This window comes from Ammospiza nelsoni, chromosome 2 (assembly GCF_027579445.1).
Source record: "Ammospiza nelsoni isolate bAmmNel1 chromosome 2, bAmmNel1.pri, whole genome shotgun sequence".
Classification (NCBI taxonomy): domain Eukaryota; kingdom Metazoa; phylum Chordata; class Aves; order Passeriformes; family Passerellidae; genus Ammospiza; species Ammospiza nelsoni.
In genome coordinates, this window is record NC_080634.1 from 16,146,925 (window position 1) to 16,163,188 (window position 16,264).

General features: G+C 57.8%; 4 protein-coding genes across 4 annotated transcripts; 2 read left to right on the forward strand and 2 right to left on the reverse strand.

Moving 5' to 3' along the window:
• Positions 1-135: 135 nt before the first annotated feature.
• Positions 136-1,921, reverse strand: LOC132069685 (folate receptor gamma-like). Its single transcript, XM_059466055.1, has 5 exons — positions 1,853-1,921; positions 1,541-1,688; positions 1,134-1,322; positions 914-1,049; positions 136-553 (listed from the first exon to the last, which is right to left on the reverse strand). The coding sequence occupies exons 1-5, from the start codon at positions 1,897-1,899 to the stop codon at positions 279-281; spliced, it is 795 nt and encodes a 264-aa protein (XP_059322038.1). The 5' UTR covers positions 1,900-1,921; the 3' UTR covers positions 136-278.
• Positions 1,922-2,974: 1,053 nt separating this feature from the next.
• ANAPC15 (anaphase promoting complex subunit 15) lies at positions 2,975-4,770 on the forward strand. The gene is made up of 4 exons (XM_059466061.1): positions 2,975-3,148; positions 4,087-4,146; positions 4,226-4,363; positions 4,514-4,770. The coding sequence occupies exons 1-4, from the start codon at positions 3,029-3,031 to the stop codon at positions 4,559-4,561; spliced, it is 366 nt and encodes a 121-aa protein (XP_059322044.1). The 5' UTR covers positions 2,975-3,028; the 3' UTR covers positions 4,562-4,770.
• Positions 4,771-5,033: 263 nt separating this feature from the next.
• On the reverse strand, positions 5,034-6,436 carry TOMT (transmembrane O-methyltransferase). The gene is made up of 3 exons (XM_059466873.1): positions 6,191-6,436; positions 5,615-5,827; positions 5,034-5,354 (listed from the first exon to the last, which is right to left on the reverse strand). The coding sequence occupies exons 1-3, from the start codon at positions 6,434-6,436 to the stop codon at positions 5,034-5,036; spliced, it is 780 nt and encodes a 259-aa protein (XP_059322856.1).
• Positions 6,437-10,389: 3,953 nt separating this feature from the next.
• LAMTOR1 (late endosomal/lysosomal adaptor, MAPK and MTOR activator 1) lies at positions 10,390-15,216 on the forward strand. Its single transcript, XM_059466897.1, has 5 exons — positions 10,390-10,623; positions 12,295-12,440; positions 13,664-13,741; positions 14,181-14,307; positions 14,605-15,216. Exons 1-5 carry the CDS (start codon positions 10,582-10,584, stop codon positions 14,695-14,697), a joined length of 486 nt encoding a protein of 161 aa, XP_059322880.1. The 5' UTR covers positions 10,390-10,581; the 3' UTR covers positions 14,698-15,216.
• Positions 15,217-16,264: the final 1,048 nt, after the last annotated feature.

The following is a 16,264-nucleotide window of genomic DNA, read 5'->3' on the forward strand; positions in this document are numbered from 1 at the left end:
GGTTGGTCGGTACAAATGAATAGGAGTGATGTCTGCTTCATCTCCCCACCAGAAGCAGCATGGGACAAGCAGACACCCCCAGGTCCCTCAACCATCCTATTGGATCCCCACAACCATCACACAACACCCAAGACCAAGCAGGGCAGCAGCATTTATTCATGGGCCACATGCCTCGGGGCGGGGGGACACAGCTTGGGGACATCCCACGGGGAGGCACAAGGCAGCCTGGGGACCCCCTTGACCATCTACTGCCCGCTCCTGTCTGTAGCCCCTCCTGCTCAGAGCAGGGCCAGCAGGGCGAGGGGCAGCAGGGACAGCAGGATAGAGGGCAGGGAGTTTGGGGGAGCATCGCCATGGGCGTAATACTGGGCGACGGCAACGTTGGGGTTCCCCTGCGCGGGGTCAAACCACATCTGGATGCAGCGGCCGCTGCCACGGTGGTGGGACGTGTAGCGGTAGGAGCCAGACCAGACCTGCTCGCAGAGTGCAGCCGCCGTGGGGAACACAAACTTGAACTTCTGGCACATGGCGCCCTTGGGACACTGGTTGGTGCCTGGGGGTAGGCAGGGGGTGAAGTGGGCACAGGGCTTTGGGAAATGGGTGTTGTTCCCCTGTGCATGGGGTGCACATGGACCCCACTGGCATTGCTGGGGAAGAGAGAGCTGACCTCAAGGGGCACAGGGTCTCACATTGCATTACCCCATGAGGACCCTCACACCCCCTGACCCGCTCACATGCACAGGGGATCCCACCTGGCTGCCACCCCCACCCCATGGGGACCCTCACACCTCCGGACCCACTCACAGCCACCAGGGAGGGTGGACACAACCTCCCCTGCAGCAAGATAGAGGGTGACTGGAGACCCACAGCGGGGTCGAGGCATGATGGGGGGTGCCCTGCAACCCCCACTCACCTGTAGTCCAGTTCCAGCCCTTGTGCCAGTTGACCTTGCAGGTGACAGCATCCTGGCAATCCTCCCACCACTGCTCACAGTCCTCCTGGCACAGTGGCACATCCCGGATCCGCTCCTTCCGCCAGCTGGTGTCTGCCTGCAGGGCCCCCAGTTTCCCCCAGTTTCCCCCAGCTCACCCCAAGAATTCTGGTGGGTGGATGAGGGCAGGATCTGCACCTACCTGGTCAATCCATGGCCCCAGGTTAGGGGAACACTCATAGAGACACGTGTCCTGGATGAAGTGGCGCTTGCACTTCTCTGGCATGGCTCCACAGTGGTCCCAGTTGAAGTTGTACAGGTAGGACTGGTCCTGGTGAGCTTCCAGACTGGTGTTGGCAGTGCAGCAGGCATTGTCCTTCCAGAGGACACACTGCACCGGGGCAGCCGGGGCTCAGCTGGGACCCATCAGGAGCCACCAGGGCTCAGCTGGGACCTGCTGCAGGTCCAGGGAAAGCACCAGTGCCCGTGGGTGGGTGACACTGGGTGTGCTGGAATTCATGTTGGGGCAGAGAGCCCCCCAGCCTCCATCCTGGTGACCCCACAGCAAGTGACACCAGTGGGTGCTGGTGCAGTGGATGAGGACCGTACCTGCCCATAGAGCTGCCCCTCAGGGCCAGGCTCTGTTTTGTGGTGCTTGGCATCCATGCAGACATTCAGCAGCGAGTCCCGTGTCACCGTCACTGCTGCAGTGGCAGCTGGCCAGGCCACCAGCAGAGCCAACACCGCTGCCATTGCTCTGCCAGGGCGGCAGCAGGTCAGGATAGCAGCACTGAGAGACGCGGTGACAGCAGGGACAAAGTCCCCCGCCGTGCATGTGGAAGCGCAGCAGCACACGGTCACTGCCCACGACCACTGACAGTGGGGTCTGGGATCTTACCTGGGGGTGCCCAGAGCTCTTACCTGGGGGGCAGCTGGGCTCCAGGTGCCGTGGGGCGAGCACAGCTCATCTCAAAGGTCGTGGTGCAGAACAACCCGTGGCCACTGATCACGGGACGCGGGAATGCAGCGGATTGGGCAGCACTGAGGGCATGGAGAAGACAGTGCACCCCGCCCTGGCTCCCCACTGTGTCCTGGACTGACACTCGTGCCCATCCTGGCCCCTCATCAGCCCCACATGCAGCTGGGATTCATCCTCCTGGCGCCGGGCTGGGGCCAGCACCAGCCAAAATCCACTTATGGCTGTTTTTCCTTCCCTCCTATGGGAGGTGGCCTGACTCCCTGACACCAGCACAAGGGGAGGACCTGGCCCCCCAGCACCACAGGGCCCCTGTGAGTGACTGGGGGGGAACAGCACAGTGGGTAAGAGATGTTGCTGGCAGGGACAGGTACCCTGGCAAGGTCACCTTTGGCCACAGGGTAGAGGCAAGTACCCCTCATTGAGTTCCAGGTCCTCAGGGGATCACAGATCCCATGGAGGGGGAGCAGATACCCTGGGGGAGAGCAGTCACTGTGGCTCTGGAGGGACAGAAACGCTGCAGAGTGAGACATGCCGGCTGGCGGAGGACTAGGAGGGAAGATATCCTGCAAGGGACGGATACTTCCAAGGTCACACGTGATGGGGGGGGCAGACGTGCCCCGGGGATCACAGATGCCCTGAGGAGGGGGGAAGATACCCCCCTCAGAGATGAGAAATACCCCCCTCACAGGTGACAGATACCCCCAGCCATGGATAACAGCTGCCCCCACAGGAGCAGATACCCCACCAGCATCACAGATACCTCCTCACTGGGGTCACTGGTATCTGTGGGGCTCATATGCCCATCGTTAGTCACAAATATCCCACGGGGGGCACAGATACTCCGTGGGGATCACAAATACGCCCTGAGGAGGGTCACAGATAACTCGGGGCTGCTCACCTATGCCCGGGCCAGCACAGCAGCCCCACACTCACAGGGGCCCAGACCACCGCCTGTCAATCAAGCCGCGCCCCGCCCACAGACGGAGCAATAGGCCACGCCCCCTTGCGTGCCTGCACGCCCTTTGCGCATGCTCCGTGCGCTGTAACTGATTCCGGGTCGGCCTCCGCTTCCGGCAGGGCGGCTGGCGCCGGCCGGGCGCTGCTCCCGGTGTCCCGCCATGTCCACGCTGTTCCCCTCACTCCTGCCCCGCCTCACCGAGTCCCTCTGGTTCAACCTCGACCGGCCGTGCGTTGACGAGACCGAGCTGCAGCAGCAGGAGCAGCAGCACCAGGCCTGGGTGGGCACCGGGGCGGGGGGAGCCGTGAGGCGGCGGGGCCGGGTGTCAGAACCGGGAACGGGTTCGGGGCCGGGGAAGCGGCCCCTGCTCCTGCAGCGGGCACGGCCGCGGTGCGCGCTGCGGCCCGGGTGTCCCGGGACACGGGGCTGCCCCGCTGCGTGGCTCCCCCCGGGTGTTCACCGGCTGTGCCCGTGTTTCAGCCGGTGCTGCCGGCTCGGGCACCGCTGCTGTCGTGTCCGTCACCCGGGGCTCCCCGGTTACCGTGCGGGGGTTTATTAATAAGATGCTGCTGAACCGAGGCTCCTGCACTAGCTCCCAATTAATGAATTAACTAATTTCCCGAGGGAGGCGAGGAGCGATTTCTGATCCTGCTAACTGACAAGTGTTTGTGCTGTGAGCGTGGTTCGGTGCTGCAGTGCCCCTGTGTATGGGGGGGAAGGACATCTATTTGATTAAAGTTTAAAAAAAAAATCAGTAATTAAGCTTTTATAATTAAATAATAAAGTTTAAATCAATTAAAACCCCAGCATGTAGAAGAGGTTCCAAGTCCCTCTGGGTGGGAGGTGCTGACGTAATTTAATTGAGCTTTAATTATCCACTGTGGTTGTGTTTGTCTGGCTGATCAGATATCCCAGATTTGGTTATTTTTTGATAAAGAAATACATAAGCTTTGTGTTTGGGCTTCTGATGGCACACATGGGGACACCTCGACCCCTCTGAGCACCAGAGTGTCACTGGGATCCCCCTGCTTGGTGCCAGGGTGTTGAGGCAGGGTGTTAAAGCTGCTCTTCCCTGCTTGGCTGGGGGATGCCAGGGAGGCAGCAGGACTCTGGGCATGGTCAGTCAGCCACACAAGGCAGCAGCTGAGCCAGGAGGGCCTGTTTGCTGGGCTGTCATGGAGCTGTTGGAGTGCTCACCCTCCTCTCTCCCTTCCCCAGCTCCAGAGCATTGCTGAGAAGGACAACAACTTGGTGCCCATAGGAAAGCCAGCGTCCGAGGTAGGTGTGTGCACAGGGAAGGGGGGGTGCCACAGGGCTTGAGGGGCAGATGGGGTTGCTGGAGCTGTTGTGTCCACAGCACTATGATGAGGAGGAGGAGGAGGATGATGAAGATGATGAAGACAGCGAAGAGGACTCAGAAGATGATGAGGACATGCAGGATATGGATGAGATGAATGATTATAATGAGTCTCCTGATGATGGGGAGATCAATGAGGTAAATAGTGTGAGACCCCAAAGCAGGGGATGTGAAGTGTGTGGGACCCTGAGCATGGGCTCCAGGGGCTGTCTTCTCTCCTTCACACCCTCTATTTTTTCTAATTAAGTTCTTGCTCTGGGGGAGATCTCAAACCTCTTTCTTTCCCAGGTGGACATGGAGGGGACAGAGCAGGATCAGGACCAGTGGATGATCTGATTCTGCCACAACCACACCAGACCAGAGGCTGGGGGAGAGCATTTGCCCCCACGGCTCTGGGGGACAGTTCAGTGAAGCTCCTCCTGCCATGGCTGCTGTGTGGGGCAGGAGATACGGAGCGAAGCCCTCCAGGGGAGGGGACACTGCCACCTGGCATATTGGAACTCACACATCTTTTTTTCTAATAAACTCAGTTTTCAAGAAAACAACCCCAAATCTGATGTCTGAGGCCACCAGGGCAGGCAGAGGGTAGGGCTGCTCCCCACCATGCACTGGTGTTCCTGGCACAGCTCCCTGTGCCGTGCAGGCAGGAGCTCTATGGGGAATGAGCCCCTCCCTCGTTACCCACCGCCCCCAGCACAGACCACAGCAGCCACTGTACTTCCTGCAGAGCCCTTGTTGAAGCCCAGGCCGGGTTGGGGACCTGGCACTGCCACGGTGACCGTGGCGCCACGGGGCAGGAGGTGCCCGCTCAGTGGGTGCCGGTGTAGCGGAGCTCGGCGATCCCGTCGGGAATGGCGCGGAAGTACTCCAGGCTGGCGCGGTGCACCCTGCAGTGGTATTTGCCGCAGGTCTTGGCGTACTGCAGGAAGTGGGGTGCCCCAGGGAAGAGGACGTTATCAGCCAGGATGGTGGCCCCCTCCGCCAGCAGCTGGTGGCTCTCCAGCAGCCGTAGATCCCGCAGGTAGCTGCGCTTCCAGTGATCCATGAAGACGAAGTTGGCGTTCACCAGGCCGTGCTTCTCCCGCAGGCGGGGTATCACCTCCTCCGAGGGGCCCACTATCAGCTCCACCTGTGCTGCACCCCGCTCGGTCACTGGGGCAGGGTGGCAGGGTGCCCACCCACGCCCCTGCTTCACAGGGTGGTGAGAGATCCACATGGAGCAGGATCAGGGTGCCCAGCCACCCCCCTGCTTCACATGGAGCAGGATCTTTCTCTTCGCTCATGCACTACCCAGCAGGTGCCTCAGTCCCTGCAGCAAAGGATCCCACCCCATCTCCTCCCTGGTTTCCCATGCAAAGCTGGGCTTTGTCCCAGTGCCCCGGTGCTCACCGTCTCCTCGCTGAAGCCAGCCAGGCGGATCACCTTCTCGGCCACGGCCGCGTGTCGGGGGTCGCCCTCGATGGTGTAGAGGCGGGCGCCTGGGGGCAGCCCCTGTGCCAGCAGCACGGTGCCATAGCCACAGTACGTGCCCAGCTCCAGCACCCGCAGCGGGGCCCGCTCCAGCAGCACCCGCTCCACGATCCGCCCTGGCGTGGCATGTGCCTCTCAGCACCACTCCGTGCCACCCCAGCCCTGGGCAGGGCAAGGGTGCCAAGCAGTTCCCAGAGGCATGGAGGAGAGCCATGCCAAAAATGCCACAGCCAGGTCAATGATGCCACAGCCATACCAACAGTGCCATGGCTCACTGGTGCCACAGTCATGCCATCAATACTATGGCTATATCAACAGTGCCACGGCCATGCTAATAGTGCTGTGATCACACCAACACTATCACAGCCATGCCAGTGGTGCTGTGGCCATGCTGGCAATGCCATGGCCATGTCAGTGGTGCCATGGCCGTGCCCAGTGCCATGCCCTGTGTGGTATGGACAAGCAAGGGTGGCACTCACCTTTGTCGGGCCCCACGCAGCTGAGGTGCTCACAGTGGTAGCACCACTGATCGAAGGTCTGGAGGATGTGGTGGGGGTCCCCAGGGATGGCGTGGGCCAGCACGTACTGGAAGGCACGCTGCTCCCGCGAGGTGCCGGTGAGCCGGTCCCGCAGCCAGGCCACCAGCACTGCCCGGTACAGCAGCACCAGGTAGTGCCGGTACCGGATCAGCAGGGTCACAATGAAGGGGAGGAAAGCCAGGGCAATCGCTGGAGACACCATCACAAGCGAGCGAGGCTGTGCTTTTTGTTAGCTGACTTTGTTAGTTTTGTACTTTTCTTGGGAGTTCTGCCAAATAGGAAGATTTGCACCCTTTGTGTCCACTATCAGTAGCATAACCTTGGGCCCAGGCTTTGAAAATCTCCCCTGTGCAGAGATCATTGAAGCACTGTGAGCCCTTAAGCCATAACAAGGCAAATCTATCCTGTCATGGGATGCTGTGATAGGGTGTCCTTCCAGGGAACCTCACAGCTCCCACTCATGCCAGGAGTCGGCTGTGCTGTGCTGTGCACCCCCTGGACGTGCCCCTCTCCCTGGGCTCCAGTGCTGCTGGGCCTGTAGGGCTGGGGCACCCCAGGATGATGTGGAGATCCCTGTGCCAGGGCTGGGGAGTGCTGGGGACCCACCTGCCAGGGTCCAGATATTGGGTTTTGCTGGGCTGGCATCCCAGGTGATTGTGCTGCTGTGAGGGGCCTTGTTCAGCACAACCCTTTGCACCCCCCCTTGGTCCAGCTTTGCTGCTCCCATCCCCCATATTCTGTACCTCACCCCCTGCTCCCCACACCCTGAGCTCTTGGGGGTGCCCAGCCACAGCGACAGGATAGGGCAATGGGGGTGGCACCTACCTGTCCCCACACTCCAGGCAGGCAGAGGCAGGCAGTCCTGTGTGGAGCCCTGCTGCCACTGAATTATTGATGGTGACACCACAGCTGCAGCTGCTATCAGAGCTCCGGTTACCAGCTCAGTGGGGCTGGCAACTGAGACGGGGCCAGGCTGGGGCGGGGAGGTGGTCCTGGGCTGCACAAGGGGGGCCTGGGGTGCTGATACTGGAGCTGGGATGCTGATACTGGAGCTGGGGTGCTGATACTGGGGCCTGGGGTACCAGTATCATGGCTGGAGTCCCACTACTGGTGTGTAGTACTAGGAGCTGTGGTCCTGATACTGGAGCTGGAGTCCTGTGATTGTGCACTGGGAATACTGGGTACTGGAAGCACTGGGCAACAGGAGCATGGGAAGTCAGAAGCACTGGGAGGACTGGGAGCCCTAATCAGTGGACACTGGAGACACTGTGGGCCCAGGGAGCATGGGGGCATTGGGAGCACTAGGGGTCTGGAGGGTTGGGGCACTGGGATCTATTGTGGTTTAGGAATGGTACTCCCCTGTTCAGTGCCCCCACTGAGACCCTCCAAACCATGCCCATTCTCTCGCTCCCCTGCTTTCCTTTCCCCCTTCCCACAGGGGCGGGATGGAGAGGAGGCACAAAAGGTAAAGGTTGAGATAAGAATAATTTACTGGCTATAAGAAAATCAACAGTAACAGCAACAATATTAATGACAAAGGGAACAAGAAAATATTCACATGGAAGACCCCTTTCCAACCAACAGACAATACCAGAAGCTCCCTCTGCCAATTTACTTGACAGTGAGCTGGTGTATGACAATGGCTCTGTACCAGCTTGTGCCACAATGACTGTATACACCAGACATATGGGCCTAAAAGGGACTTTGTTATTTGAATCCCTGTAGTAGACTCAACCTCCAGCACCCCTAATTCTCTCCAAGATACTGGGTACCTTGCTCCATGGTTCCACATGCCTCCATGCACTACTTGATCATCCCTGGGTCAATGCCTTTCCCTCACACTTGACAGGAGTTGCCTGCAGAACCTGAGAGTTTTTGTGCTCTTCCCAATGCCCTTGTCAATGTTCACATCCCAGGACAAGGATCCCAGCTGCTTGGCTTCACTACCATCCCCTTCCATATGGGCCAGGATATCCCAGCACTGGAGTAGCCAGGTCACCAGGGGCTCACCTAACTGGTGGCTGGGCTTTCTCACACATCTTACAGCTCACCTGGGGACATGGACCAGGTGATTTTCTCTGGCCCTGCCTCCTGCCCCTGTTCTGAGGGCTCTGCTCTGCCATCCCTCACTAACTGAGCTGGTTTTCTCTTGGGTTCCTTGTTCCCTGCAGGGGTGGCTGCTCCCAGCACGGGCTGTTCCCTGGCTCAGCTGCAGCTGCTGTGGCCGTGGTGCTGTTGCTGTTTCCTCCTCCTCCTCCTCCCCTGAGGGTGCTCTCCACTGACCACTGGTGTGCAATGAAGAGTAGCCAGGGCCCAGCACACTGCAGTAAGCTGCTCATCTCTGCAGCTGACACAGCATCTCCTTGCAAACATTCTGTCACTTTGTCAGAGTCTGCAGTTGTTCAGGGGTGAACTCCCAAACCACCGGAGCAGAGAATGTCTCAAAAAATTGGCCAATTTTCTGGCACATTCCCTGCCACTCATGACTATTCCCCCTCGGGACAGGTCCCTGAATGGCCTTCTTGGAAATCTCTGTTCTGCCCCCAAAGGTGACTCTGAACACAGTGAGGACTGCACTGAGACCAACAGGAACAGGCTTTCTTACCATCCAAAGGGAATTAAAAATGCTCAAAAACTGTTGGAACGGGCCTGAAGGAGGAAAGGGGGGGGAAATGGAGAAAATTATCCTTCCCCTGTTCCCCCCCCAGACAAGGTATGGTTATTAATGGACTTCAACGGGCAGGAGAGCAGCACTGAATACACATCCCAGAGTACCCTCATTGCCCTTGGTGTTACCTTGTCATAGACTCACCTCCCACAGTACAGCAACAAAGAAATGCTGATCCCTGTCCCTGCTCTGTGAAAGGTCACCCCGAGGAGCACACACAGGAACAGAGCCAGGGTCAGGTACCACACCCACATGGACAGACCAAGCACCACTGTGACCAGTGGCCCTGGACCCAATACAGCAAATGCTGACATCAAATTTGTTTCCAACCCACTATTGTTACCCCAACCCTAAGTGCCCCATGATAAGTGACAAACAAGGACAGTCGTGGTTCAGCCAGCAACCAAGCCCAACCCATCCACTTGCCCACTCCCCCATCAGAAAGATCAGGGAGAGAGTTGGAAGGGTAAAAACTGGAAATCTCATGGGTTGAGGTCAATACAGATTAATAGGAAAAGCAAAGACCACACACACAAGTAAAGCAAAACAAGAAATTAAGTCACCTATGAAAAACGCCAATCACTTGTTTTTAAAATTTTAAAAGTTTAATAGTAATAAAATGGTTATAAAAATAGTAATACAATTAGAATAATAATAATTTGACAAATTGAATGAGGACAATATGAGACAATAGAGACAAGGAGTTATGGATGTCCGGGTACCTTTTTCTGGGCAGCATGAGCCTGAAAAAGGACCCCCATTAACAAAGCATTAACCCTTAAAAGCAATAGCCTGTTGTATATTCATACACCTCATACATGATGCATAAATTCCATTCTAACACAGGAGTCTGTCTGGTGATCGTCAATTTCTTTCTCTTAATCCTAACAGCAGCTTCGAGGTGGGAAAAATTTTGTTTATTCTGATAAGAGGGCAACAAATTCTTTTTCTCTGAAAGATTTAGGTGTCCTGTGGCTGCTATCTCAGTGCGAGTCCTTTCTTAAAAAAAAAGTATCCTACATAGCATAGTTTCTATTTTAACATTTTTTACAACCTAAAACTATATTTAACATGCTACTTAAGAGAATTAATACAGCATTACTTTCTAACAGAACACATATAATATTCATTTTAATATTTGCGAAAAGCCAATCATAAAACACATGCATTTTTCACATCCCCCCTTGGCATGGGCAAGCAGGTGTTCAGCTATTCTAGGAGAGCAGGGCCCCATCACACGTTACAGTTATTTGGGACAACACACGCCATCACTCCCGGCATCCCCCTCTCCCTCAGTGTTGCCCCACTGTATATTCTGAGCACCGGAACACCGGGGAACCCGGGGGCACCGGGAATGCCGGGATCCCTGCGGGCAGGCCGGCTGAGCGCGGGAGCGCGCTCGGGACACACCGGGAGCGCGCCCGGGGGGGGCGGCGCCCTGACAGCAGCCACGTGACCCCGCCCGCAGGGCCGCGTGACGTCGCCCACGTGCGAGCAGCGCTCCGGCCCACGTGACGGCGCCGCGCGCGCCCCCGGCGGCGGGCGCGGCCGTGTGTCTGTCTGTGCGTGTGTGTGTCCGTGTGTCCGGGTGTTCCCCGCCGCTCACGTGACCGGCGTGACTCGGCGCTCACGTGACCGCGCGGCGGCGGGGCCGTGCCGGAGCCGGGGCCGCGCTCGCCATGGGCTGCTGCTACAGCAGCGAGGCCGAGGCCTCCGACCAGGTGGGCCTGGCGCCGGGGGAGCACGAGGCCCGCGGCGGGGGTGGCGCCGGGAGGGACGCTCGGCCCCGCTCCCGGGGCTTCCCGGCGGCGGGGGGCAGGCGGCGCGCGTCCGCGGCGGGGCCCGGCCCTTCCCCGCTCCCGGGCAGGGTCTGAGCGCTGCTCCCGCCTGTCGCCGCCTTCGTGTCGCTCGTTCCGCGCGTGTCCCCCCGGTGCCGCGTGGGGGCTGGAGGCGGCGGCTCGGGGGTCGCGCCGGACCCTCCCGCCGTCCCGCTGTAGGTGTAAGCCCAAGGCCTCACACGGCACCGGCGGGAGCAGCGCCAGGTTTTCCTTCTTGGGACAGCGGGACTGCCACGCAACTCGGGGCCCGGGACAGAACTGGGGCTGTCACCTGTCCCGCGAAACTTAATCCGGGTGCGGCGGGAGCTGGGCTGTGACAGCCCGTCCCAGGGGGAGCCCAGCCCGCTTCCACTTGGGTGGCGAGAAAGGAGGGAGAAGGGCCTGGGCTAGAGTATGGCAGCAGCATTTCCCAGCAGGAGGAAGGGGAGAGCAAGCTTCTGGCCGGGAAGAGCTGGAGATGCCACTGACAGCCTGTGTGGAGAGGTGGTTGCACTCCCAGCTCACCATGGGTCACAGGCTGAGCATCCTTTCAGGGCAAGACAGACATGGAAGGGCTTGAGCATGTCCAGAGAAGGAAATGGAGCTGGAGCACAAGGAGTGGCTGAGGGAGCCGCGGGGGCTCAAGCTGCTAGGAGGCTCAGGGATTGCCTTCTCACTCTCCACAACTCCCTGACAGGAGGGTGGAGCCAGGTGGAAGTCTGTCTCTGCTCCCCGGGAACAAGCAACAGGACGGGAGGAAAGGGCCTCTGGTTGTGCTATAGAAGGTTTAGGTTGGATATTCGGGAGAATTTCCCTAAAAGTGTTGTACAGCTGTGACACAGGCTGCCCAGAACAGTGTTGGACTCCCCAACCCTGGTGGGATTTAAAAGCAATGTAGACTTGGCACTTGGGTAGTTTGGTAGTGGGCTCAGCAGTGCTGGGAGAACAGTTGGGCTCAAGAGGACTTTTTCAATTTTGCTGATTCTGTGATCTTATTCTCATGGGTGTTTGTGCCCATGATCTCTCTACTGGGCTCTTCTCACCACCCCTGCAGCACCATTCAGCCAAGCCAGAGGATCGAGGGCTGGGCTGCAGCTCTGCACCTCCTGGAGTGAGTGGAGGAACATGCCTTGTGGCTCTGGGAAGCCCCCACCCCAGTGCCTGGGCTTTGGCAGGTGGGGTTCACCTGGCTCAGGTGAGCCCCCTGCTATGCCAGGGTGGGCTCTCCGTGGTGCCCAGGCAGGGGTGGGGCACAGTGGGTCCACGTTAGCTGGGGGGTTTAATGCAGGTTGATGCTGGCTGCAGACTCCTGCCTGCAGGATTGGCCACTCCAAATATGCTGCCTGATTTCAGCAACACTTGCTGCCTTTGTGGCTGGAGGGGCTTCATCTGGGAAAAACTGAAATAATTGGGTAAAGAGGTGCCTGGCAGAGCTGAGGCTGTTCTGGGTTACACTGGGATGCACAGGGAGCCCTCCTGGCTGGTGAGGGAAAGGTGAGACTTGCCTCATCCCGTGGAGTTAATGCTGCTGGTGTGGGGCAGCCAGGGCTGATTTTCCTCTTGCCTTTCCCTCAGGAGGAAGAGACAAAGCGGCTGCTGGAGCCAGCAGCCAGCCCGCCCAACAAGGTGCTGAACGGAGCAGAGCAGAGCTACCACAACCTGCCGTCAGCACGCACCGATGAGCAGGCCATGCTCTCCTCCATCCTCGCCAAAACAGCCATGTAAGCCTTGGGCTGTGCTCTGGGGCAGGCAGCACCCTCAGGGTGTGTCCCTGGGGCAGGCAGCACCCTCAGGGTGTGCCCCTGGGGCAGGCACCACCCTCAGGCCGTGTCCCTGGGGCAGGCACCACCCTCAGGCCGTGTCACTGGGGCAGGCACCACCCTCAGGGTGTGTCCCTGGGGCAGACAGCACCCTCAGGCCGTGCCCCTGGGGCAGGCAGCACCCTCAGGCCGTGCCCCTGGGGCAGGCAGCACCCTCAGGCCGTGCCCCTGGGGCAGACAGCACCCTCAGGCTGTGCCCCTGGGGCAGACAGCACACCTCCAGGACAGTGGTGACCCTGGCTCTAGCACACAGCTGGGACTGCCTGCCCATGGGCCCCAGTGGTCAGCCATAGGTGCTGAGGGGAAGGGAGGAGCTGTGGCAGAGCCCCCCATGTCCCTCTGCCCTCAGACAGCCCCTCCCTCAGCTTTGAGCCCCATGGGCACACAGAGAGAAGACCTGAGGTGTGAGGTAACCCCTCGGGTGCTGGGCTGGAAGTAGGGGCAGGGTTTGGGTAGGAAGGTGATCCATGGGGATGTGGAGAGGGTGGCAGGAGGGGCAGCAGCACTGCATCCCCTTCTGAGGAGTCTTTTCCTCAAATGTACAGGGGCACTGTGGGGAGAGGGCTGTGTCCAGCCTGGCTGGGAGGGCTTTGGGATGTTCGTAGGCCCCTCTGCTCCCCTGCCTGACATTGCAGAGCTAGTGGCCACTGTGTGTGTCCAGCATGCAGGGCCACAGCAGCTCTGAGCACTGCTCTGCTCTGGGGTGCACACAATGGGGCTCAGCAGGGCCCTGGGTAAGGGCCCAGGTCTTCTGTGAGCCCAGGGCCTGGTACAGGGGCTCTCAGGATATCTGCCAAGGATATTGTCCTCCCAGGGGTTCCTTTTATCTCCAGGTGGCTGCATGCCAAGCTCCCCAGAGCCCAGACCAGCCCCCAGCTTCCTGCAGCCTCTGCCTGTCTCCCTCTGCCCCAGGGCAGCTGTGGGCAAACAGTCCCTGGCATTTCCTTCCTGGCAAGCAGCCAGTCCAGCCTGGCACACTTGTGGCTGGGCGAGTTTGGCCTTGAGATGTTTGTCTTGGGGTGCTGGACTTTGTCTGCCCTGGTCAGAGGATGCTCTGAGATGGGGAGGGAACTCAGGGGCAGCAATGAGCCTCCAGTGGGAGCCGCTGTCTTGTGTCTCTGCAGCAACATCATCGACGTGTCGGCAGCAGATTCCCAGGGCATGGAGCAGCATGAGTACATGGACAGAGCCAGGCAGTACAGGTGGGAGCTGCACTTCTACCCTGGGGTCCCTGAAGTCCTTCACAGCTGTGTGTGTCCCTGGACAGGTCCCAGGGGTTTTGGCCTGAGGGAGTGAACTCGGCATGAAGAAGGGCTGCCTCATCTCAGAGAGCAGGGTGCAGCCTGCTCAGGGGATGCTGATGGCAGTGCAGGCAGCAGAGCCTAGGACAAAGGGCTCCTGTGTTCCCCCAGCCCTTGGGGCAGATGGTGGGGGGCTGGATGTGACTGCTTCTGCTTGACAGGTGTCTGTGTGGGAGAGCTGGAAGCTCCCTCACCCTCCTGCTGCTGGGAGTGAAGAGGGCTGGATGCTGGGAGTGCAGCACCACTGCTCTCCCTTTCTCCCTCTGGGGGTGCAGCACCCATCTTCTGGATGTGCCCATGTCTTGGCATGGCACTGATGTTGGCTGCTCTCCCTTCATAGCACACGCCTGGCCATGCTCAGCAACAACCTGACGCACTGGAAGAAGCTGCCACTGCTGCCATCCCTGACTAACCAGCCACACCAAGTGCTCGCCAGTGACCCTGTCCCCTTTGCAGACCTGCAGCAGGTGAGCAGGGCTGGGCTGAGCCCTGGGCCCTTGGGATGCTCCCCAGGGACACATCCTCATCCTGGGGGAACAGTAATGCCCAGAGCCCTGATGCAACTTGTTAGAGCTGAGGGCAAAGCCTAGGTCAGGTTTAAGGCCTTGTTAGAGGTGGGGGCAAAGCCCAGGATGGGCTTAGGGACTTTTTGGGGCTGGAGGCTAACCTGCAGCAGTGTCTTTGGGATAACTGGGGGTTTTTCTTTGGGATAACTGGGGGTTTCAGTAGCCACCAGTTACACAGCCATGTCTTCGTGCCTGCAGGTGTCCCGGATAGCTGCCTATGCCTTCAGCGCGCTCTCACAGATCCGTGTTGACGCCAAAGAAGAACTGGTTGTACAGTTTGGCATCCCCTGAACCTGCCCTCACACTGCTGCTTCAGCGCTTTGGGTTGTTTTCGGTTTTTTCCTGATTTTTTTTTTCTCTTTGTATCCCTTCCCTCCCCATGCTGCTGCCACAGAACTTGGACAGATACCCTGTTTCCTACTAAATACCAAGGCACCCATCATTGGCACGTTGAGCCCACCTGCAGTGCTTGAGGCTTTCTCCTCCTCGTGGGTGGGTGGGTGGGTGTGTGTGCGTGGGGAGGAGGCTGTGTCAGCTGGATGCTGCCTTGCACAGGGACAAGCACAAAGGGAACAGCCGGTGCAAGGAGGCCCTGGTGTGGGTCAGCACCATATGCCAGGTCACCAGGATGGGTGGGCTGGAGCCAGGCAGATGTGATGCTCTGCATGGGGCCTGGTGGCTCCAACACCATCCCTTCTCCTTTTTACATGTTTAGACCTTTATTTCAGTTGGTTTTTGTTTGTTTTTTTTTTCTTTTTTTTTTTTCTTTTTTTTTTGTTTTTAATTATTATTTTTGCCACAATAGATAAAGCCACGTTCATCCAGTGCCTGTCTCCACTGTTCTCTGTTGGACACAGCATGGACATGATGGGGGAGCCATGCCCTGGTGGAGGGGTACACACATCTGTCTGACCCCTGTCACCTCTTTGATCATGTCCCGTGGGGACAAGGGGACAGGGAATGTATGATGACCCACCTTTAAGGGGAAGGAAGCACCTGAGATTACTAAATGCTCAGGATTGAAAGGAATGTCAAAAGTCAGGGTTTGCAAATAATCAGAAAGTTTCATTAGTAAATGACACACTTGGCATGGAAATTGCAGGGTACCTTTTTATGGATAGGTTTCCGCAGCCTGAAGAGGATTTCTCATTTTCTATGCAAATTAGTTGTCATGCACAGTCAGTTCTTTCAGGTCTTCCTGGAAATAGATCTGACAGGTTTGGGGGTCTTTAGTCATCTTAATCCTACCCACCTCCTGCCACTCATTCTTGTGCTGTTTTGTCTTGTGCTTATCAGCAGGAACTACAATAAGGATGTTTTTCCAGGGCTGTCCTGTCTCACCTTGGCTCCCTTCTTCAGCCATATCTTTTTCTTTCTCATGGTGTGTTAATATCAACAGTGTTTATTACCAGCAGTCCTTGGTTGATTCCACAGCCATCCAAGTATCTTTGAGATATATGCATTAGCTCTCCTATGTTCTGGGAAGCGAATGCTCAGTGAGACTTACTTTGGACTGTGGTTTATAGGGTCATCAGAGAGTGGGCTTCATTATGGATTAGCCCTTTATAATTGAGAGCTCAAAGGGTCTCACTTTGGATTGCTGTCTAGGTCCCAAGAGAGTGGGCTTCAGTCATAGTAATTTTCCATCCTGGCCACGATTTGAGTTGGTTGAAGGTTCAACAGCAAAAATACTGTTCCACTTGGGTTGTTACTCAAGCAAGAAAAATAAGTTTCCAAGTCTGTTCATTAAAAAACAGATGCTCAATAAACATCTGTTAGTTCCTTGGTACAGATTATATCCAATAAGCTCAAGAGGGGCTTAGTCTGGGTGGTCTTTGTGAAGGCCAAGCCTAACAAG